Here is a 22,020-nt window from a genome sequence, read left to right as displayed (position 1 = left end):
CCTTGACCGGTCGCTTCTATTGTATCGCCTCAACATCGCTTTTCTCATTTGGGTACATATATGTAGATCATGTAGCTGACGATTGTACCAATTCTATCTGACTGTCTTACTCGATAACATACCATACCAAACAATTCACATCCATCCCATTCCGTCCGACTCAATTCATTTCATTGGACCCAATCCAATCTGGATTGTCACTCGCATTTCCATTCCAACCAAACGACGTTACTTGGATCACTCTGGTCTCATATCAATCATTCATACCATACTTTCTCATTCCCATCATCCCACAAATCAATCATCCATCTTGTCTTATCGCTGGCCGATCGGATTTTCTTCCCCAATCTCAATCAACCACCACTTTTATTCATTTCTCATCCCCATACACCTGTCAATAAACGATGCTTCTCATCAGATCACCCATTCCTTCCTCTCATTCTTTATCTTCGACAACATCATCTTCACATCATTTAGGTTATCGGTCTCCTACGCATACACAGCCATCACTTCGATCACCCATCTTCCTTTCATCCTCGCCCCGTAAACGACCACTGGGTGTTCCTTCCCCTGCAGATCAGCTGAATTTTTCATCCTCTTCAAGGCCTTTGAAAAAGATTTGTGATCGGTTAGACATCACAGACGAGAACAACGGAGGTCAACCTGGAACTGCTGTAGGGGATATCAATAAGCAGAATCGTGAGAAAGGTGTCAACGCTCCTTTGAATATAATCATAACCAAGATGGATATAGAAATGGAATCAGATGGGCTTATCATCCCACCCAAACTATCACCTACACCATCTCGTTCATTCTCCTCTTCGTCATCCTCAATCTCATCGATACATACGATCAGTCGACCAATACTAGGTAGACTCGACACTTCTTCTTCATTAGATTTCGAACCTGGTTTAACAGTTCGATCGTACCCCTCTTCATCTTCTATCAACGACATGACCTCTTCACCACCCAAATCATCCTCTTTACCACCTGTGATGCACCTCAAGCGAAATCCTAAAAAATTATCATTATCATTGCCTGCATTAGGATCAACATCAACCACAGCTTACAATTCCAATTCTTCACCCAACTGCAGTACCCCATCAACCGTCTGCCCCACTCCCACATACTCCACAGCCGAATCAGACTCTAAATTCGGTACACCCTATACACCTGGGCCGCCCAAGACTCCCGCCCTGGCGATGTCACTCGGTCGATCGACATACCGCGGCAATCGTAGACCATCCCTTCTAAGTCTCATAACAAACCCACCTGGCAACGATGATCTACCTCCACCCACCCCCGGCGCAGGTTCGCATCCATATGCAACGATGAGATTGAAGAATAAAGGAAGGGCAAGGAGTCAGACTGCTATTGGCGTCTTGGGTGTACCCGATCATCAAGAGCGATATTCCTCTTTCCCACCTATTGACGAACAACCCTCGAACGGGTTGAGTGCTTTGGGATATGCCTTACCTACTACGGCTTCACCTCAGGATCAAACTAGGTCTTATAGCGGTTCATCACCTACCACATCTACCTCCACTGTATCTGATGATGCCTCTGCTTCCACTTCGTCGACACCATCGACTTCACCGCCACTCCCTACGGCATTTACATTCTCCATGCCTTTAAATAACTATTATCAGCATCCCAGTAAGAGACAGATGGAGCCTTACGAAGATGGACCTATTGAGATTCTTCCAGGTATATTCCTAGGTGCGGAAGAATCGGTACATCAATTTGATACGTACGCTGCGTCAAGTTCAAAAGTTAGGATAATTAACGTTGCTCAAGAGATTGATGATCCTTTTGATCCCACAAATTCAAGCTCGACTTCCATGCCTGGTTGGTCAAAAGGGAAAGGAAAACAAAAGATGAAACTTGCCGTATACCCTGGTGATAATACAATAAAAAGACCAGAAATTGAATATTGTCATGTTAGATGGTCACATGGTGAATTGGGCCTGGCCAATATACCTCCCACAGCTCAATTGTCACAGCTGATCGATCCTTCTGAAGAAGAAGTTCTACCGACTACGGGAGAAGAGGGGATCTGGGGATTCTGGGAAACTATAAAGTGGATGGAGAGCGGTAGGAAGAATGGTATACCGATTTTGATACAGTGAGTTTGGTCAAGATACGAATGGTTCATCTGTCATTTGGTCTTCTTTGGGCTTTACTAATTTGGGTTTTGATGATGTGTAGTTGTCAATGCGGTGTATCGAGATCTGCTACGTTGGCTATAGCCTATACAATGGCTCTAGCGGCTATCGGAGCAATGCCTGATATTTTAGGTGGGATCAGATCGATGCAGGATGCATATGATTTCGTCAAAAGTAAATCAAGTTGGATAGGACCTAATCATTCGTAAGTTGACCTTTTCACGGGATTTGACTTTGACCTGTTGTGAAATCAACTGATGGATCATTTGCTTGTGTATAGATTGGTATTCCAATTAGTCGATTTCGCAAGACACTTGACTCAACTTTTATCTGCCCATCCCACCCAACTCAATACCTCTTTCCCTTCTAACCATGATGCCGAATTGACCGAGGCCGAATGGGCAAGGAGGAGAAGGGAATTTGAAGACAGTGAGAATGGTTCGTCTTCACCTTCCATCTCTACACCTTCCGAGGGAGAGGAAGGAGGTGAAAGTTGTATTAGTCCCGAGGAGGCTGATGAGGAAGCTAGAAGGTTGGATGAAGAGATGTTACTGAGGAAATCTAGAAGATAAGGACAATGGATCGATCGATACTGGTTTAAAATCATTTTGGGATATTTCTTTGTTTTGTTTTTAGCATATATATTGTATGATATTTGCTGGTTTGCTCTGGTCAGTTGATTCTCTTGTATCTCATCGAATCAATCCATCTTGTTATATCACTTTCCATGCAGAATTGGATATCTGATCCTTTTTTACTAACGATATATGACGATGATGGCGAATCGAGTTGACATGTCAGGAACGAGTGTTTGGATGATGATCAAAGCGTGAGTGATACTGGTGTTTGTTGGTTGGTTGATGGGGTTGAGTGATGTTCTACGTTGGGTGAATGTAAACAATGTCACATCTCTCGTACTGACCACAGCACTCAACGTTACCATACAACATGTCTGTTTTTCATTGACTGTTTACTTTGATTGCATCTACTGACATCGGTAGTGAAGCAAAACATTCTTGACGATCTGACGACCCAGTACGAACTAGTCAACACCAACACGGTACGACATACAGACATACCACTTGCAGTATACGACATAACGAAATATCAAGAGAAATCATTCACGTCTGTAACCACGCCTTCTCACTCTCTACGATTCCAACAACTTCACTTTTTTCCACGACACATACGAGAATTCATCCTCTTCCATCTCCACGAACATTCTTCTTACCAACTATCCGACGTTCTTTCACCCACGCTCATCACCAACTCAATCCAAAATGATACCCTCCATCCTACTCTCGACACTCCCCATACCCTCTCTCATCCTCTTACTCCTCATCACGCTATACCACCTCACACCTTTACTCAACATGTTACCAAACCTCACACCGTCTTTACAGAAATTATCAAGTATAATTCCTCATCCTAAGAAATCGAGAAACTTACCTAGGGAATTCTTCAACTTACCTCCTCGACCTGGATCGCCTTCTTCCCACAAGTCCAATGACGAAGATACCTCCATCCGAGGAAGGTTGGGCGTAAGGGGGAGTTTGATGATTATCTTGTTGGTAGAAGCTCTGCTTTCTCTGGCTACTGGTTGGTACTATCTTTCAACCACCAACACTACGACCACCATTGCCACCGAAGGAGGAGTACCAATCGGAAATCCTGGACTGATAGCTACTAGTTTAGTATTGTTCCCTTCTACTTTAGCTTTTCTCAGTTTATTCACCATCCTTTCCAAACCTTCTTTTCATCATCGACATACCCCTGCGTCAGCATCGAAAATTAGAAAAGTGATTTTCAGGAATGGAGGTGTAACTCATTCAACATTATTACCTCGTATTTTACCTCTTTCAATTCTCTCCTCGACCATCACTATAATCATTTCGTTAGTCATACCCACCTATGGCAGATATGTGATACTTGGATATACATCACTATGTTTGATGATTGTATTGGGAAGTGGGATGATAGGAATGTGGAGGATGATTACGAAACCACGAGAAGGTCTGATTAGACTGAGGGGTGAATCTAGAATGTCGTTGTATGAGAAAGATAGATTGGAATCTCGTTCTTGTTCGCCTGATTCGATGACTGATTCGGCGTATAGAGTCAGTAATGAGTTGATGGGTATGACTCATGAAGAGGGAATGGAGAGAGTTAGAGATACGAGTAGTTGGTTGAGTTCACCTTGTAAGTCATCGATGACTTGTTCGCATCATCAGTAACGGTGAATATTGATATTTAATCAATTGATTTGTAAATTTGTTGTTACATTGTAGCAAGACCACCTACACCTGTATCATCATTTGATTACTCTTCGCCTCACGGTACAGTTTCTACGACCACCACGAAAGATACGTTCAAAACACCTAAACCCAAACCATCCAATTCGAGCTTTGCAGCTTCAGCATCATTTGCTGTTCCTCAGACTGGCGGTTCTAGTTCGGTTTCGGCATTCACATCTACCACTACACTGGTGACTCCTGAGCACCAGTCGAGGTCCCAAAACGATATATCAGGATCAGCAGCTGAGGGAGTTATCAATGATCAATCGTGGTTGAGCGAACCTACCAACACTCCATCTTCAATATCTGTTTGGTCATTCCCTCCTTCTCCCGCTTCACCTCAACCTGCCATGACAAGGAACCGATCGCCTTCACCATCGAATGTACCACTTTCTCCAGATGAGGAAGGGAGAGATCCAAACTTACCTAGACCTGGTGAAAGGAGATTACCAGTGAAAGCAAGCGATAGTACCACTTACACCCATACCATCGGATCAAGCTCTACCTCACCTGGTTCAAGGTTGGTCGATGCATCGATTTTAGCTGATTATTCACCTGATCCGTTCCATCCTCTTCCACCCAGAGGATTCGCCAGTCTCACTATTTATCCAGTATCTCCGGACCAACTTCAGAGTCAATCAAGCTTGATTACCAGAGTGGCAGCACTTCAATCTGGTGATTCACTCGCTAATGGGATTGTACCCGTAAAGAAAGGATCTTCGACTTGGACTTTACAATCTGCTGGAACGGATGCGTACAAAACACCGGATCATAAAATCTCCAGAGCCAGAAAAGTGTTGTCGACCGCTGACAGACGAACGCCACCCCCTCCGCCTATGCCCGTTGATATGCCTTTACCGCCCACACCAACCCTTGCGAGAAGCTCGACGTTGTTTGACATTCAAGGGAAAGATAGTATGGAGATGCTTTTGGGGAGTAGCGATTGGGTGGAAGTGGAACCTGAAGAAGAAGCGTTAGAAGATTGGGGTAGAGGTGGAAGAGGTGTAGGGATCGTGGCTGTGGCTGGTATAGTAATTTGCTATGTAAGTCATTGGGTAAGTGATACCATAGTCTGATGAAGCTGACATATCAGATTGTACTGATTGCAGGGGCTATCCTTACCGCTTCTCTTGAATGGACCAAAGGATATGTCAATCATCCTGTATCTCATTTCGGTCCTCTTACCTTCGCCCATCTTGGCATTTACCTCGTATCTCCTGCGATACCGACCCATGCCTATCTCATCAAGTGTTCGATCTAAGAAAAGCTCAACGAAAACTACATCGACCGCCCATCGATCTTTGGCGTTATTATCTGAATCTCAATTATCATTGCCCCTTTCCATCTCACCCAAGTTGACACCTCCAGCTTTCAAGAGAGCTTCGACGATGAATCTCGCTTCGCCAACGCTGTCAAAGATGATTGAACCCAAACCTTCTCTCACGACTTTTATCGGGTCTGGTCGACGACACACCGTGTATGGAGGACTGACATTGGCAGAGATGCAAGCGGATGAAGATATGCGAAAGACTCTGGCAAGACGTAGTGGCGATGTATGGATATCTAACGGACATGCTATCGAAGGTGGAGGTCTCATCTCGAGAGCTACAGAGATGCTCAAACCTGTACCTGCTATGAGGGTTTTGGAAGATACGAGAAGAAGGAACGATGATGGTACCATGAAGAAGATGAGAGGAGGTGTAGTGTCACTGTTGGCTAAACGAGCTAGTAGTCTGTTCCATTCTCAGACTCGCGATGATATCGAATTGGGTCAATTCGAGGATGCCGATGGTGAACTATCTTTCGACAAGGAGATTACTCCCCCTTCACCTGCCAGGTCGGGTATTGCAATCTCGATCATTGCTCCTTCACCCGAAAAGAGGTTGTCCAAAGCTACCACCGCTGTGACAAGGACAGGAAGTTCGTACTCTACGGGTGAAGGGGAGAACGGACCTGAAATAGATGCGAGTTATGGAACTGCTGAGATTGGAATGGCGAAGAGAGGAAGAATGTCAAATGGACCGATGTTCATCTTTGGGAAGGAGAAGGAGAGAAGAACTGAGAATGGGTATGAATTGGATTGGTTGACTGCTGGGGTATTACCTGGGTGGGTGGTCAGCTCTATGATCCCCCAAGGGGAATGTCAGCTGATGATGAAATGATTAGACTTGTACCGTCTATCAAAATTGGTAATGATGTACGAATCGAACCTGCTCCTCATTCCGCCCCACTTGGTCAAACCGAACTTGACCGTGGACACGACCGTGAACTCGATACACCCAAAGTCAGACAACGACCTTTATCCGATATGCCTATTTCCCCATACCAAGAGGGCGATTCAAGCTACGTAACCATGCCTTCCTTCAGAGACGTGTCGTTCAAACAATCTACACCGCATGGTGGAAAACATACCCATACCAGATCGTACTCGTCATCTGTCGACTTCACTTTACCTTCTGAATACTCCACTGCCGAGACTGCCACATCCGTCTCTCGCGAGCTTCGTCAACGAAATGCCATGACCAATATGGGGCTGGGGTTGGGAAGATCCGATACCGTCGAAAGTAGACGAACGATCACTCATAAACCCTCTTTCCGATTACCGAAATTGGCCAAGGACGACTTCGAAGGTGAAATTAGGAAATCGATCGATGATTTATCTCAACGACCTAACTTTGATAATCACGAGGGAGGAGACCACGAGGAGTCATCAAATGGGATTGACTTGCCACCGATTCGGACTACGATGACACTGAAACATAAGCCTTCATTATCCAGAGTCTCAGAGCTTACTGAAGAACCCACTTTGGCTCCATCAAAAAACAGTGCTTATCTAGAAGAGAATGGAAATGACAGTTCTGCAATATTTTCTGAATCTGCTTTGGAAGATATGCACCTGGCCTTAGCATTAGGTACTACCACTCCATCGTCTCAGCGACAGAATGGTAGCGGCAGTATTCATCTTCGACCGAAGATGTCTGACGATTCTACACACACCGGTGATTTATCTATAGTCAATAGTATCTCGACGAATGATGAAAATCTTGAAGAGATGGAGAGGATGATGGCTATGGATACACCTACTCGAACCGAATTTGTCATTTCGCCTCCTCCCGGATCAACTTCTGGAGCCTCTGGTACAGGAAGAGATTCAAGAGCTAGTGATAGATCTGTATCTACTTTTACTAGTGCATACACCGCCACCACCACCACTACGACGATCACTACGAATGATAGTCCATTACCACCTGTTCCGACCTTACCTTTGGAATATAGACAACCTGCTTATCCCGTTTATTCCCATCCCCACCCACCTCCCTTGAATACTTTGAACGTACAAGGTTCGAATTCGATATTGGCCAGACAGATTTCGATGCCTAATATAGGTACTCATCCACCTATTCAATCGCTCTTACCTAAGGCTAGGAATTCGACTGAGACTTTACATTCGACCAACTCTACTTCTATCAGCTCGTCAGTAATGCAAAGTCCTAAAAATAAGGAAATGAACCATCAACCAAGCAAGAAAGAATTAAGGATAGTCAAAGCATTGGAAGAAAGGAATAATCAATCTAGATCACAAACTTCTTTGGGATTTAACGATAAGGATATAGAGAAGAAGAGTGTGGTGGAGAAAAGAGGTTTGAGACCTCTGACTTTACTTGCTGATAATTCTTCCTACGTGAATGCGAATGAAAGAACGAGTTTGGTGTTGCCTTCAATTAAGAGTGCTGGACAAGTTGAAGGAAATGGATTGAGGAAACTGTCAATCTTATCTGATGATGATGGTATTGCCACAAGATCGAAAAGTAGTATGGGAGGAGGGAAGATGTCGGTGGGCAGTGGGAAAGAAAATGTGAGGAAAGGAAGTAAAGTATCGACTGGGTCTGGAGTAGGAGCAGGAGGAGTATCAGGGGTAAGAGGATTGAGAGCATAGTGGGTCTGATGAACATTATTTTTGGGATGCTTGGAGCTTGATGCTCGATAAACAATTTCTTTTTCTGTAACTTATATTAGATTTAGAGTGCGAAGTTACGATACCATATTTATGATACACTATGCTATGCTTCTTATGCAAATGTATATCATTCTATCATTTTCATAAGATGCATTATTGATTTTTTGGTTTGTTGTTTATTCTATTGTGCATTTGTTTATATATATAATTCTGACAAGCCACATATAGTTGACGATATTTTTGTCATACTGTACAGTACAAGATATTTATTTTATTCATGTCAATGATTCTAATCCTCTCTTATCTGACCCAAGAAATCTTTCTTGATAGTTCCAATGGCAAACTGCAACCAAGGTTGATGATCATCAGCTAACGTACCTGACTGAGGAAACGGTAGCTGAAACAGTGAATTGAAGCGTGGATTTCAGACTCACGATATCATTCGCTTCGACTCTACAACCTACAATCTGCATCCTAACTTTTGTATCTTTCTGTATGATCTCATCGTTGGATCGATAACATGGTGGTGAAGCGTTGGGGTCATATTTCATATCACCGTGTGTGAGCTGTTTCATTTGTTCAGTCAGCACCAGCTCTTTCTTACAACTCTTGTATAGATTATAATAAGGGGAGAAGAGCGAAGGTGGAATCAGAGATAATCGATCAATTACTACAAGATCATCCCGGCATAATCAACATTCCCTTTTTTATAAGGTGTCTGCTGTCCCTATGCATATGTGTTCATCATAAAATGGGTAGGTGGATGGGTGAGTGAGGGGATAGTGGTAGATTGTGCTTTTATTTCTGTTCTGTACGAGTGGGAAAAGGGATACTTACGTGAGATGAGACGAATACCTGTAATGGACCGACCATAGCTAAGAAACCCATCTATAATACATTGAGGAGCATATAATCAGCTATTTGGTACTCTAGAAGGGCTGACGAATACCCACCTTATTGACGTTAATGACTTTGCCATCTACCACTTCACCTTTAAAAGGTTTCATGACAATCGCCGTGTAGGTAGTCTTGAATTTCGCTTGTCCTGTAGAAGGTATGATTTTACCTTCACCTATATCTGATATAGTAATGACAGATATTATATACCTATTGACCAAGAAAACCAAAACGATCAGCTGAGTGTATTTTTGCAAAAAACGTAAAGGATAGACCAACTGACCCATGTTTACCACTACATGTCCCTTCAACATCCTCGTACAATTTCTGTCGAAGGTAATCTTCCAATTGAGCACCGAAGTATGAGGGATGTAAGAGGATAGTATGGGTGAGTTCTCTCTGTTGTCATCGTATCGTCGAATAAGATATTCAAAGGTGTCAGCGTGTGACTATGATGAGTTACACGCATGATCCGCAAGGATGATGATACCAACCAGGAAGAACATCCTGTCCAACGGAGAGATACCCTCTTCAACCTTTGTTCTTCTTTAGCTACGGCTACGCTGCAAGGAGAAGGAACGATTGGTGAAGAGGAGTGAAAGAGTGTGGTGAGGTTATCGCATTGATATTATGCCGGTGGGGTGCGATGGGCTTTGTAGATGTAGATGTATGTATATGAAAGAGAGAAAGGTGGAATTGTTTGAGAAGGTTGAGCGAGTAACGATGTTCGACGAGTTTGGCGGATGAGTAGGGCCCGATGATAAGGGTGTTCTTTAAAAATAATTACACGTCATGATTTTGCCACGTGTTATTCTTCAGTTAGCCCGTTTCAGTTGATGGTCAGTCTAGTGTGTTTACACTGAAACAGAGTGAAAACATCAAGTCCTCTTCAACATCCATCTACTCGCTATACATACACATTCCTTCAACACCAACTTGACTATTCTCTCTTTCACCAGGCATCAAAACCAGTCCGACAGCATCTCTACTTTCCACACTCGCTCAAGAAGATCATCGTGCAGCTAGCTGGACAGGTGATACATCCCACAAAGCCAATCAGACAAGATGAACGAGAAAGCAGATCCTACCGCCATCCCCACAACAAAAGAACAACGTCGAACTTCCACAACGAGATATCTCAAGCTGAACAGACTACCCACTCTGCAGGAAGTTCTAGATAGACGTACGAGACCACCCCTTGATCTCTTCTGCTTCTACGTGAGTCTGCTTAGCATTGCTCCCAGTTTACAGGTCATAGCTGATGGATGGATGGGTCTGTGCGCTTTCATAGATATTCCTTCAACGTGAATCTGCGGAAGATGCTTTGGATTTCTGGTTGGATGTTCAACAACATGAAAATATGTGTAAAGCGTATTTCAAGGTGAGTGTCAGGTTACTGACCAGCTGATCGCCTGGACCGATGTAGTAAACCAAAGCTGATCATACGACGGTATATAGGATATAAAACGATCAGGTAGAACAATTGACGAAGAATGGCCTGAATTCGCCAACTACGCAAGAACCAACGGATCTCACTTCTCACCTTTACTTTCCCTCTCTACCTCTCCTACTCCTCGTCAACCCAAATCTCCCAATCCTGCACAAGGAGATTTCTCACCCCGCTCAAATCAAGGTGAATTCGATTCACCCACATTGGGAGGCACAACGAGAGAAAGGAGAGATACAGAATCGCACGGTAATGCTCCTAGATCAAACATGTTATCGCCTGCACCCTCATCTACGATGAATGAATTGGGGATGGGTAAACCTCAGAATAGGGATAGACCATCGATGACACCAAGTGGGAAAATGTCATTGAGAGGTAAATTTGGTGGAGGACATGTTCCCAAAACCAAGGCTCCGACGGTGATTGCCAGAGATAGAGCGATTGAGAAGAGCGCGTTGATAGATGGAGCGGAAAGGATTTATTTGAGGTATCTCTTGCCTGGTGCAGAGAGGGAAATCTATTTACCGTGAGTCTGAGTTATCCAGATAATTCAAGTCCTAGGGGTAATGTGCGAAGTACGACCTGACTGATTGTTATCATTATCATACCATAGCTCATCACTTCGAATTCATGATTTCCCAATATCCACCCCCGACTCGGCCTCACCTTTGATACCTGACTTATTCAACGCACAGAAAGTATACATCTTCAAAGCTTTGGAACAAGATGCTTTCCCCCGATTCCTCCGAGCCAAGGCATTCGGTAACCTTACACCGTTAGGATCGTTCGTTAGATTGATAGTCGGACTAGTCTGTTTATGGGGTGGATTCGTATTGGCTTTCTCGTTGATCTTTTTGGATTGGAAACCTAGATTAACAAGATTATGGGTGAGTACATATTCCTTTGCTTGACCTACTCTGTTGTTCACTGTCATCCTTTTCAATTGCTGGTTCAGCTAACTAACTTATCCTGCTGTTCTGCTGTAATGTAGACAATCCTCCCATTCATAGTCGCCCTCAACCTCCTTCTCTCCTCGTACTACTCCCTCTCACCCTTACTTGCCCTGTTCAACCGATCCGAAACTACGCCGTTCAGACATATCAAAGTGAAAGAACCATATGTGAAGAAATTGTTGACGATCAGAGCGTTATGGATCGAATTGGTTTGTATTTTGATTACTGCTATTTTGGTGGTGATCTTCACGGTAGTTCCGGGACATAAGTTATAGGTCGGAAGAGGATAAATGAGAGCGTGATTTTTCTTTTTCTTGATGTACATCCAATCCACCTTTACCTTTATTACCACTTTGAAGAATACAGTCTTTCCTCAATCAATCCGATTTTCTCATTCTCCGATTCTTGTTTGTGATTATATCAGTGACTTCATGAATATACCCATTGTATAATCAATCAGCTGTGTTCATATTCTCGTCATCTAATCAATTTTGGTATTTATCTTATACATTTAATGCAAATTAACGATCTATCTTATGCCCAAACCCGATCGTCCATGGATTGTTCGAAACAGTGGATATGTCTATTTATCTAGAATTGTACCAAATCATCCGTGATCCTGATCCTAATCCTGATCATCGATGATGACAATCTGTACTCCATGATTCTCGAGTGACAGGTTTTGTAAAAGCGAGCATAATCTACCGTCTAAATCTCTTAAAGACATTCTGTAAAGGGACTAAAGTATATCTAGCGAAAGTGGGCGAAAGTCCTAAAGAAGCTGCTATACGAAGTGGTAAAAGTGCCTAGCCGGTGAATCAATATCATTGTCAGCTTCAGATGACATGAGTCCCATACGAAAGAAATTCATGTTCATCCACTTCAAATCCTAATTACAATTACAGTAGAACGAACATTCTTTAGATCGTATCGTAAAATGAACAGATGACTCACCTTGACTACCACATAAGCAGCGATAGCGTCGGCCACTTTCGAAGCTGCACCAGATCCAGATCTAGCATCTACCACTTTTACTTCTTGTGCAATTCCATCTTGATCTTCATTGTTTTTATCCTTATCAACCTTCGTGTATCCAAATATCCCATATCTCTTTCCAATCTTTCCAATCCTATTTTCACCCTCAACATACCAATCTCTTATCCACCTTTTAATCACCGACCTATCCTCCCCTGATTCTTGCGTTGAAGTCGAATCGTCTACATCGAGATGTCCCACATCCATTATCCACCGGACCATACCCAATCCTACACCTAACGTTGAGAATATCCAGTAAATTAGAAAAATAGGTAATATAGCTGTTATCTCATGTAACACCATAAAGGACAATACCAATGATGGTAGTGGTACACCAGTCTTCACGGAGAGGCTGTGGAGGGATGGAGCATAGCGCTGGATCAAAGGTGATTTGGAAGATACCGGACGAGAAGGGGACGTGGTATAGAACTTTTTGGATCGAGGAATGAAAGATTTCATCCAGATTGGTGTGAGACCTAGAGACGATGGTGATCTGTATTGAGATGATAGTCGATTTGACCGCTGGCGGATCGATGTTCGTATCGATGTGATCATACTGATAATCTGAATCTGTAGGTGGAGAAGGAGCTCGGTACTCGAAATGGCAGGATGGATATTTCGATTGATCAGATGCACTGGTCACTATTAGTTACGGTCCGCTGCTTTCGAGGATCTCTTCCTCAGATCCCTCGCTCGACTGACCTTGTTCGATGTACTATGAGATGGAATGAGAGAAGTCAGTACGAGGATAGCTAGCAAGTCAAGTCACTTCGAACTGATCGAACTGATCGAACTGATCGGCCTCCACTTAGCTCATTGTTTTTGACATTGATACATTCCCTGGTTAGACCTGTGGAAAATGGGTCATTTCATCAATGAAATATGCACATGTAACTCTTGTAAACAAAATACAACTACGTATAGGATATAATAATCGATGCGTGGTATATACAATGTGGTGGAACGGACTACATATACAAACGAGTATCCGATGGGTCCGAACAGAAACAAAATACCCAAAAATTATAATGCTATCACCGAATACGCCTTGAAACTCCTTTGATCTGATCACCTTCCCCGCCAGTGACTGTTGACCTTCACATTCACTCTCATACTTAAACATGATGTCATCCCTACCATCACTTCTCCTTCTTCTTATCCTTCTCCTGTATTGGCTCAAAATCAAGCGAGGGAGGTAAAGCCTTTCCCATGATCTATTCCCTTCCACTGATCAGCTACTGCACGCTCTCGCTGGCTGGGAGGGGAGGGTCCGACTTACGAGACACTGCTTGAGCCAATGAATATTACACAATCTATCTTCCTCAGAGCTAAGCCATGTAGGTATAACCTTATCTTTATATTCCCTATCTTCAAACAAGATATAATCCCACTTATCATCTTGAATAGTCGTTTCGCTGGATTTGAGGTTCGGGGTAAGTAGGATCTCCTCTACTCCCATTGAATAGGCGCACACGGGTATCAATCGCTAAGTATCAAAGTCAAAGTCAGCCTCAAATCAAGTTCAAACATTTCGTTCCATTGATTAGATGAACATGATCGGACACCCACTTTTAGACTATCGTACTTGGCTGAAGGAAGTACGAACATAACCTTTTTCCCTTTCAAAGGTCTACGAATCGCCCCAGCAATATGTGCCTCCCATCCATCCTCCCCCCAACGGGTATCAACCACTTGTGACATGTAATGTTCTACGTAATTTGAGAAACCAGGTGAAATAAGGTACGATCTCCATTCGACCTTTTGTAATACAGCTCAGTCAGCTGAACTAGAAGAATATGGCAGCGAAGAAGTGAGACTTAACATACCTCATTTTGATCCACCACATCATCAATAAACCTCGAACTCAAAACTGGTATACCCTTAGCAAGAGCAACCATAACTTTCGGCGTGATGATCGTTCCCTCTTTCCCTTCTCCCATCAAAATGACAAACGGTGTTCCAGATAAGTTTTTCAAGAATCCACATTCACCAGGTGAAGATCGATCAAACAGTTCTTCCCATGAACTCGCAATCTTACCGCCGTGCGATCGGATCGCACTCGTTAATTCAGCTTGATCATGCGGAAATCCTCTTGTAAGAAGGAACAGCATCCCTTTTAGAGCTTCAGAAGTTGACCGAGTAGGCGAGACCGATCGTCGAGCTGCAGCTGGTGATCCATTCCCATAACCATTGACTCGCTTGACAGGTGATCGGGGGACTGAGATTCGTCGTGTCATCCTATCTCCAGCAGGTCCAAATATTTCATTTGGCTTTTTCCCTTGCTGATGAGGATCTTCGAATAACCGATTGCTAAAAGAAGCGTGAATGACCTTGTTGGTGATTCCAAATAGGTTTAATTTTACCCGACCTAATTTCACTCCTTCCATTGTACAGCACTTGACACCTTTTAGATCTCCATCCCAATCTTCAGCAACCTCGAATTTCGGTGGGAATTCACTCTCCGTACAAGCTTCTAGACGATCTCCCTTTTTCAGCATCAACTTGCGCATCTGGTCGGGCTTTATATGATCCCTCTTCTCCCCATCTTCAAAATTCACTTTGTACGCTTTTCCAGTCCAGGTGGCTTTACCAGGATAGTATCGTTGGAAGAAAGCTGCCAACACTGGAATGGGCTGGGGTGTGACTATAGCCTCAGAGGTGGTTGAGACTGTTGGAGAGAGTCGAGCGACAAGGGCGTTGTTTTTTGCCTTCTTGGTGATTGGCGGTCTACTCGATGCTGTACTACTAGGAGCCGAAGCATTCGCCTTACCTTTACCTTTCTCCGGCTTGATATTGATCTTCGGTAAGAGACTCGGCTGATATGTATTATCTTCCAAATCTTCAGGTGCTGAAGAACTGCTTTCTCCGTCGGATGAAAGAGAGCTCGAACGAACGACTGGCTTTCGCTTTCGTTTTGAAGAGAGAATTGCTGTCGTGTCTGGTGAAGCAGCGGGTTTTGAGGTTGTGTTTGACGCTGCGTAGGTCTTCTTTCTTTTCTTATTTGCCGGCTCAGGACGATAAGTATGATCCTCCTGGTCTTCCGGGGCACTGCTGCTGTTCGTGCTAGAATCACTGTTATAGCCTACCGGAGGAGTGGATGAGATTCTCTTCCTCTTTTTGCGACTCGTATATTGTTTCGGCGAAACCTTCATGGGTCTAGCTGGTGGTAAAGATGGACTGTTCTTCTGAGTTTCCTCCAGGACAGTTGGTAATGCAGGGGCATCCGGCTGCCCAGCAGCTTCCAGTGATGGAGAAGATGGTGTGGGAGGGGGTCTGAAAGGCGATGAAGCATTTCCAGAAGGTGGAGTGAAGGCTCGAATCAGTCGGTCGTTGGGACTCCTAGCTACTCGATTGTTCGAAGACACGTCATTTGTAGCTTTACTCTCGATCGAGCTCGAGTCCTTGTCCAAGCTGTTCTTAAGAGTCTCGTGCAACGCAGGTGGCTCTGAGCTGTTCCAATGAAGAGATGCCTGCTTGAAAGGCGAAGAGCTTGGGGGGGCGAGGGCAGCTTCCGATTGGATCGGTTTCGGTGGAAGGACACTGGCCCTTGGTGGCAATACTGTTGGAGGCAGATAAGGCGGCGGGTCGAATTTGACTCGACTGACGAACGAGTTGTCATCGGCATTGGATCTACGTTTGAGTTGTCGGCGGGAAGGCACGCCGATCTTCGACGTACTAGAGATATCTGAAGCGGTTCGAGATAGAATGGGACGAGGGGGAGATGGTGACTTTGGACGTTCGTCATGATCAGTCTGATGCTCATCCATCGGCACTTGCAGTACATTTTGCTGCGTCTCATTAGGCTGAGTCGGTTCATACACTGCTTCTGGTATCGGCTCTTTATGTAGCAAATCGAGGGCCGAAGAGCTGGGTTGTCGGACCTGGGTAGCAGCGAGAGGAGGAAATGATGGCTGAGACTCGGAATAACCAATATATTCTTCCTCTGCATCCGAGAAAAGATGAGCATTATCATTGTTTATCTGCTGTGAGGGTTGTGATTCAGATCCGGGGATTCGGTTGAACCGGGTTTGATGTTCATTAGTCTGTGACTGCGATGAAGGAGGAGAGGGGTCGCCATGGACATCTGCCTGGTCCGATAACGGCGGAGGGGTTGAGCCATCATGGTCGTTGAGATTTGTTGATGAGCCGTTTACAGGTGGTAAAGACACTGCCCAATTGATGGGAGCGTCACCTTCTTCTTCTTCATCAGCCTCATCTGTATCTCCATCGTTCTTTTCGGGTACCTTAGGGCTTCTTGGTGGACGGTCCTCGATCTCTTCCTCTTCTTCAGTCGATATGGCGGAAGGCCCTTGCAGATTGGATCGATCAGGAATAGTGTCAAGATTACGATGTGAGGTCCTCTCCATGATCCCGCTGAATTGCTCGTAAGGGGTTCGTGGTTTCGTCGTTGTGTATTCCTTAGCGAAGTCAGACTCCTCGCTCTCGAGTGACTCTGCTTTACGTTGTTGATCCCTTGATGATGGAGATCTTATCGGCTTGTCGAAAGTTAGTGGTGCTGTGTGAGCATGGGTGATCTTGGTCAGATCACCATTTCGCTTTTTCGAGCTTGGGGTAAGCTTTTTCGGCGAGTATGAAGTGACAGCTCTAAGCTGACGAGTTGGATTCGTCACATTTGGTATGATAGGAGGTTGAGGAAGATTATGTGAACGAGAAGGAGGTGTAGAAGGAGGTTGAGATTGTTCTGGTGTCTGTACATGAGGAGTATAGGTATCCACTTCTGTCTCTTCTAGTCCATCTATAGATCTGTTAGGAGCTGACTCTTCTAATTGATCCACATCGACCTCTGGCTCGGGGGAGCTTCGTTGAAAGGCCCGCGCAGGTGAAGGGGATTTGGTATTCCATTTTGGTCCAGGACTAGGTATCTCAGGTGAAGTTATCACTCCTTCTTCTGACCTTTCTCTGATATTCTGCAATCTCTCCGCTCTGATATTGTGCTGATCAGTCTCCTTCTTGTTCTGCTGAATTTGCGATTGAGTCCACCCTAAGCTGCTGTCTGCGCTTTCCTCAACCAAGCTACTTTGACCTTGTCGTCCAAGAGAGCTGCTTCCGGGCACAAGTGGGGACCCTTCTAGAGGAATCGGCGAGGAAGGTCTCGAGGATACTGGACCAGGGGTGACTGGTGAAGAAGGACGGACCTCGATAGAGGGTTGTTGGGTGGATTCCTGAGTGCGAGATTGTGATTGTGATTGTGACTCTGGAGGCATAGATGGTCTGCTCCTAGGCCTAGAGAGCCTGAGAGCGGTTAATCATGTGAGTGGAAGAATATGTATACCAGAAGGAGGAGGCACTTACCCTACTCGGCGACTTTTCATGAGCAAGCCATTGAGATTGAAGGAAGAAGGAAGGAAGGAGTTTGTCCGATGATTTGCTGAGTTGACTGACTGATCGCGCAGGGCTAGACAAGAGGTGGATCAAAAATGAAAGTGGTCTTAATATTTGGGGCTTTGCGAGATATGTCTGCGATAGTGATGATGTTGGACCAGCTGAGCTGACGAGAGCAAGATGGAGATGCAGTCTCAACATCAACATCAACATCAACATCAACATCGACCATCAACCATCAAGTCGAGTGGACGTCTCTCTCTGTGAACTCATCTCACCGGATATTCCGACTCCGGCGGAACTCACCGAAGTTGTGATACCCTTATCAGTCCAAATGAGTGACGTGGATTTATTTTCCTGGTGTTTCAGCCTTCGAACCACGCGACGGTCTTCGTTGATCGATCAAATCAAAACAACAACAAAGATCATCATCTCTCCTTCTTCTCTTCCTCACCAATCTCAACTTGACTATCCTCCAGTATCATTGTTACTTGACAGGAGTACAATGCCCATCGCTATACCTGCATCCCCATCGAAGCTTGACAAAATGAATTCTATACATATAACCAAAGTCGCTCAACAGGTCGAAGAGACAAATAAAGTGTTGGGAGCAGGTGGGAAAGAACTGCCTGCGCCGTACAAGTGAGCTGTCCATCACTCTTCTTTCTGATATGGACCTGAGCTGATATTTACAATGGATATAGGTCATCAGGTAATGAAGCTTTGGATACACTGGCTTTCCTTCATTTACTGGAACAGCTGAAAGTGCAGAAACGATCAGGATGGATAAGAGAGGGGGTGAGCTATTTTCCCCGTGTCAGCTGTTCGAAGGGGTCAAGCTCACTCATTGTCGTTCGTGTATAGGTGAAAGAAGCAGAAAGGTCAGCTATATATTGCTCTCCGTGCTTCCGTCAAAGCTGATAATTTGTTTATATTGGGTGAACAGTATATCAGATCATATGTGCAGGATGGCTTTGATGGCCATGATGATACCGCAGGATCCCCTTAGGCCGTTAGATATACCACGTTGTGTGATGGTAAGCTACCGACTTTAGCTGCCTTCCGTTGTCGGCACTTGAGTTACATAGCTAATATAGTACCTTCAACCAGATGGCCTTAGTACACGATCTAGCTGAAGCTCAGTGAGCTGTCTTCCTTGGCGCCGTCCAGTAACACTCCGGCTGATATACTAAATGTACAGTGTCGGCGATATAACCCCCGTCGAAGGCGTGCCGGCTCATGTAAAACATCAGTTGGAGGAAGAAGCGATGGATTCGTTCTTGAATGAGATGCTCGGCGGGGACGGTAACAAAGATGCTAGGGAGAGATTCAGGTCGTTATGGGATGTGGGTATTTCAACTGTACCTATAACGTAGACTGCAATGGCAGGAAGAAGCTGATCGAGTTGATGTGATATAGGAGTACGAGGCTAGGGAAACACCTGAATCGAAGTTGGTCAAAGTGAATTGAAGAACAAATATGGTTTCTCATTAAACATTGACACTTAGCTGATATTATTCAATAGGATTTGGATAGGGTAGAACTCGCTTTACAAGCAGTTGAATACGAGCGAAGTAAGTTTGTGATACATATATACTGTACCTCTGGTCATCTTCAATAACCCTAATCGATTTCCACTACAGGTCAAGATATCCGAACGCTCTCTCCATTTTTCGTAGGCTCAATACCTAATCTCGAACATCCCGTCATACAGAAATGGGCAGAAACACTCATGGAGGAACGAAGACAGCTTTGGGCATCTAGAGGAAGGGAGAAGGAAGAACAAGATGGTTTAGGAGGAGCCAAAGTCGGAGATAAAGTGAAGAAGGCCAATGGGGTATAAGGCTGCGGGGTATCCTTTGATATTCTTATGCTTTATCGAGATAATACTCAAACAGTCTCGTTTTGACGAGCAACGGTCTAGAGGGGTATGTTATCGGATGGATGATTATAATTTCAATTTGCGTTTGTGTGTATAAGTAGAGCATATTTCTTTGAGTCATTTATGCATCATATACCCATTGATTCCATTTTCATCTATCCGACATGCGATGAAATGCATTTCTATACAAAATATCAAAATCCTGATCTCTCAAATACCGAAATTACAAAAAAAATACAAATATCAAACAAGAATATGCATGAATCAAACTTAGAAATACAATCTCTGAGCGACGGATTGGGATGTTTCCTGAGGACAATAAGGGCATTTGACTGTTCTTCGGCTGCGAAAGCAAGGTCAGAATTAGCCAGGTATAAATAAAAAGGCATATATGCTTGATGATTGTTGGTGAGAAGTTCTGCTAAGTTTGTATAGCAACGATTCACTTACCCTCCTTTCAGTAGTCTGTTGAAACTCTCTTCAGCAATGACATGTCCGCAAGTCAATATCTTCGGTGGGTTTGTATCTGTAGCCTGCTCTTTCGATACGGGACAAACGAATACTGAATGATATCGACGTGATGGTGGTAGGGGAACTTCCATCTGTAGGACATAAAGCACAAGCGTATCAGTACGAGAATCCTTGTCTGGAGCCAACAATCCACCTACAGGCAGCTCATCCCATTTCCTAACGTTACCCAAATGTTCACCCATCACCCTCCTTGCTTTTTCGATCTTATCCAATGTCCCACCTCTACTTCCCAATTCAACTGTCACTTCCAATGGATCCTCTTTAGACCACTGGTGCCTCCTGCAGAATTCATTCTGAAACATTTTCGCTAATTCTTCCAACTCCCCTTCTCCCTCTCCCCCAGACTCCTCCTCCTGTACACCATTACCATTTAGTTTTTTACCCATTGATTGACCGGGGTACAGACACTCCGTTATTAATTTGAGTACCGGCTGACTAGGTAGATAACCCATCATGTTTTGTTGAGCATAACTTATAGCTTCCCGCTTATCTTTGATTGATCGGAATACCGCCCGATGCAGATGGTACGGTAATGATGAAGGATGAGGTGGAGAAGATAGGAAAGTAGAACTTTCAGAACACCACTCGAGGGCTGGTTGAAGGTTGGATGATCGGATGGAGGTGAGGATATACTGTAGTTGAGTGGATAGCTCTCGCTTGGATGGAAGGTAAGAAAGGGAAGTTTCCTATTTAGATTGATAGAAAAGTCAGCGTTCATGCACGAAGTATTAGAATTATGAAAACTTCACACGGGCACATTCGAACTCTTGTAGATCATGAAGCACTTACCTCTTCCATAGCTTCTACAGCATCCCATATACCCCTCCTACCCAGTGACTCCAATATAGCTCTATCCAATGCTTCTGCAGCTTGAGGTTCGACGAACAATGGTGGATCAGAGTAAGCATCACTTATCTCTCCTAGGATCGGTGGGAAGGCCTATACGATATCAGAGGACATGTTACAAATCAGTGCGTGTTCCATCAATGGACCGTTCAGAGTTCACCCTTCTACTGGTCTGAAACTATATGAGATTTACCATCACACTCACCTTATCGACTTCTTTTCCCACATTTCCCAAGGCGCCATACCACCCTTTCAGACCCTTCTCCACCTCTTTCTTGCAATTCTTGACATTCTTCTGTAATTCCGTGATCACCACTTTGGGATCTTCCCCCGAGAGTATACGTGATTTGGCATTGGTGAACTGCACATCGATGAGGGCGTTGAGTGGACCGGAGGATGAAGTGGAAGTTGAGGAAGAGAGTGATTCGAGGGCTGACAGGGCTGTTGAAATGTCCATCATGTTGGTCTGGTGTTTTGAGCTGTATATGTATGGTATGACTAAGTGAGATGTGATGTGATTTGATGAGTGTGAGTTAAGATTAGGTAGGTGATCACAAGGAGCTGAGCTGAACACACCCGGTAACTCAGTTCGATATGCGGTGACGAGATAAGGGTAAGGGCGTGCTTGAAATGACGTGTCATTGTTTGCTGGTTGATTATCAATCCCGT

The 22,020-nt window shown here is 44.4% G+C and overlaps 8 protein-coding genes across 8 annotated transcripts; 4 read left to right on the top strand and 4 right to left on the bottom strand.

Annotated features, from left to right (window-relative positions):
• Nucleotides 1-404: 404 nt before the first annotated feature.
• Nucleotides 405-2,737, top strand: I203_107684 (uncharacterized protein; the record flags this gene model as incomplete). The annotated part of the gene is made up of 3 exons (XM_019145756.1): nucleotides 405-2,125; nucleotides 2,209-2,370; nucleotides 2,446-2,737. 3 exons carry the CDS (start codon nucleotides 405-407, stop codon nucleotides 2,735-2,737), a joined length of 2,175 nt encoding a protein of 724 aa, XP_019005575.1.
• Nucleotides 2,738-3,445: 708 nt separating this feature from the next.
• Nucleotides 3,446-8,396, top strand: I203_107683 (uncharacterized protein; the record flags this gene model as incomplete). Its single annotated transcript, XM_019145755.1, has 4 exons — nucleotides 3,446-4,364; nucleotides 4,454-5,502; nucleotides 5,569-6,566; nucleotides 6,626-8,396. The coding sequence occupies 4 exons, from the start codon at nucleotides 3,446-3,448 to the stop codon at nucleotides 8,394-8,396; spliced, it is 4,737 nt and encodes a 1,578-aa protein (XP_019005574.1).
• Nucleotides 8,397-8,706: 310 nt separating this feature from the next.
• Nucleotides 8,707-9,783, bottom strand: I203_107682 (uncharacterized protein; the record flags this gene model as incomplete). The annotated part of the gene is made up of 6 exons (XM_065518237.1): nucleotides 8,707-8,760; nucleotides 8,852-8,983; nucleotides 9,255-9,305; nucleotides 9,371-9,524; nucleotides 9,598-9,713; nucleotides 9,778-9,783. The coding sequence occupies 6 exons, from the start codon at nucleotides 9,781-9,783 to the stop codon at nucleotides 8,707-8,709; spliced, it is 513 nt and encodes a 170-aa protein (XP_065372967.1).
• A 596-nt stretch (nucleotides 9,784-10,379) lies between these two features.
• Nucleotides 10,380-11,989, top strand: I203_107681 (uncharacterized protein; the record flags this gene model as incomplete). Its single annotated transcript, XM_019145753.1, has 5 exons — nucleotides 10,380-10,532; nucleotides 10,606-10,695; nucleotides 10,773-11,287; nucleotides 11,375-11,648; nucleotides 11,753-11,989. 5 exons carry the CDS (start codon nucleotides 10,380-10,382, stop codon nucleotides 11,987-11,989), a joined length of 1,269 nt encoding a protein of 422 aa, XP_019005572.1.
• A 426-nt stretch (nucleotides 11,990-12,415) lies between these two features.
• Nucleotides 12,416-13,208, bottom strand: I203_107680 (uncharacterized protein; the record flags this gene model as incomplete). Its single annotated transcript, XM_019145752.1, has 2 exons — nucleotides 12,416-12,520; nucleotides 12,669-13,208. The coding sequence occupies 2 exons, from the start codon at nucleotides 13,206-13,208 to the stop codon at nucleotides 12,416-12,418; spliced, it is 645 nt and encodes a 214-aa protein (XP_019005571.1).
• A 680-nt stretch (nucleotides 13,209-13,888) lies between these two features.
• Nucleotides 13,889-17,974, bottom strand: I203_107679 (uncharacterized protein; the record flags this gene model as incomplete). The annotated part of the gene is made up of 4 exons (XM_019145751.1): nucleotides 13,889-13,963; nucleotides 14,029-14,235; nucleotides 14,319-14,507; nucleotides 14,576-17,974. The coding sequence occupies 4 exons, from the start codon at nucleotides 17,972-17,974 to the stop codon at nucleotides 13,889-13,891; spliced, it is 3,870 nt and encodes a 1,289-aa protein (XP_019005570.1).
• Nucleotides 17,975-18,597: 623 nt separating this feature from the next.
• I203_107678 (uncharacterized protein) lies at nucleotides 18,598-19,935 on the top strand (the record flags this gene model as incomplete). Its single annotated transcript, XM_065518236.1, has 9 exons — nucleotides 18,598-18,734; nucleotides 18,797-18,890; nucleotides 18,957-18,973; nucleotides 19,039-19,129; nucleotides 19,203-19,234; nucleotides 19,294-19,438; nucleotides 19,512-19,553; nucleotides 19,618-19,666; nucleotides 19,736-19,935. The coding sequence occupies 9 exons, from the start codon at nucleotides 18,598-18,600 to the stop codon at nucleotides 19,933-19,935; spliced, it is 807 nt and encodes a 268-aa protein (XP_065372966.1).
• A 309-nt stretch (nucleotides 19,936-20,244) lies between these two features.
• I203_107677 (uncharacterized protein) lies at nucleotides 20,245-21,811 on the bottom strand (the record flags this gene model as incomplete). Its single annotated transcript, XM_019145749.1, has 5 exons — nucleotides 20,245-20,317; nucleotides 20,425-20,576; nucleotides 20,643-21,191; nucleotides 21,295-21,444; nucleotides 21,557-21,811. The coding sequence occupies 5 exons, from the start codon at nucleotides 21,809-21,811 to the stop codon at nucleotides 20,245-20,247; spliced, it is 1,179 nt and encodes a 392-aa protein (XP_019005568.1).
• Nucleotides 21,812-22,020: the final 209 nt, after the last annotated feature.

The sequence above is a fragment of the Kwoniella mangroviensis genome, chromosome 2, assembly GCF_000507465.2.
Source record: "Kwoniella mangroviensis CBS 8507 chromosome 2, whole genome shotgun sequence".
In the NCBI taxonomy this organism is placed as follows: Eukaryota; Fungi; Basidiomycota; class Tremellomycetes; order Tremellales; family Cryptococcaceae; genus Kwoniella; species Kwoniella mangrovensis.
The sequence above is the reverse complement of the archived record's forward strand: the minus strand, read 5'-3'. Positions and strand labels throughout refer to the sequence as shown.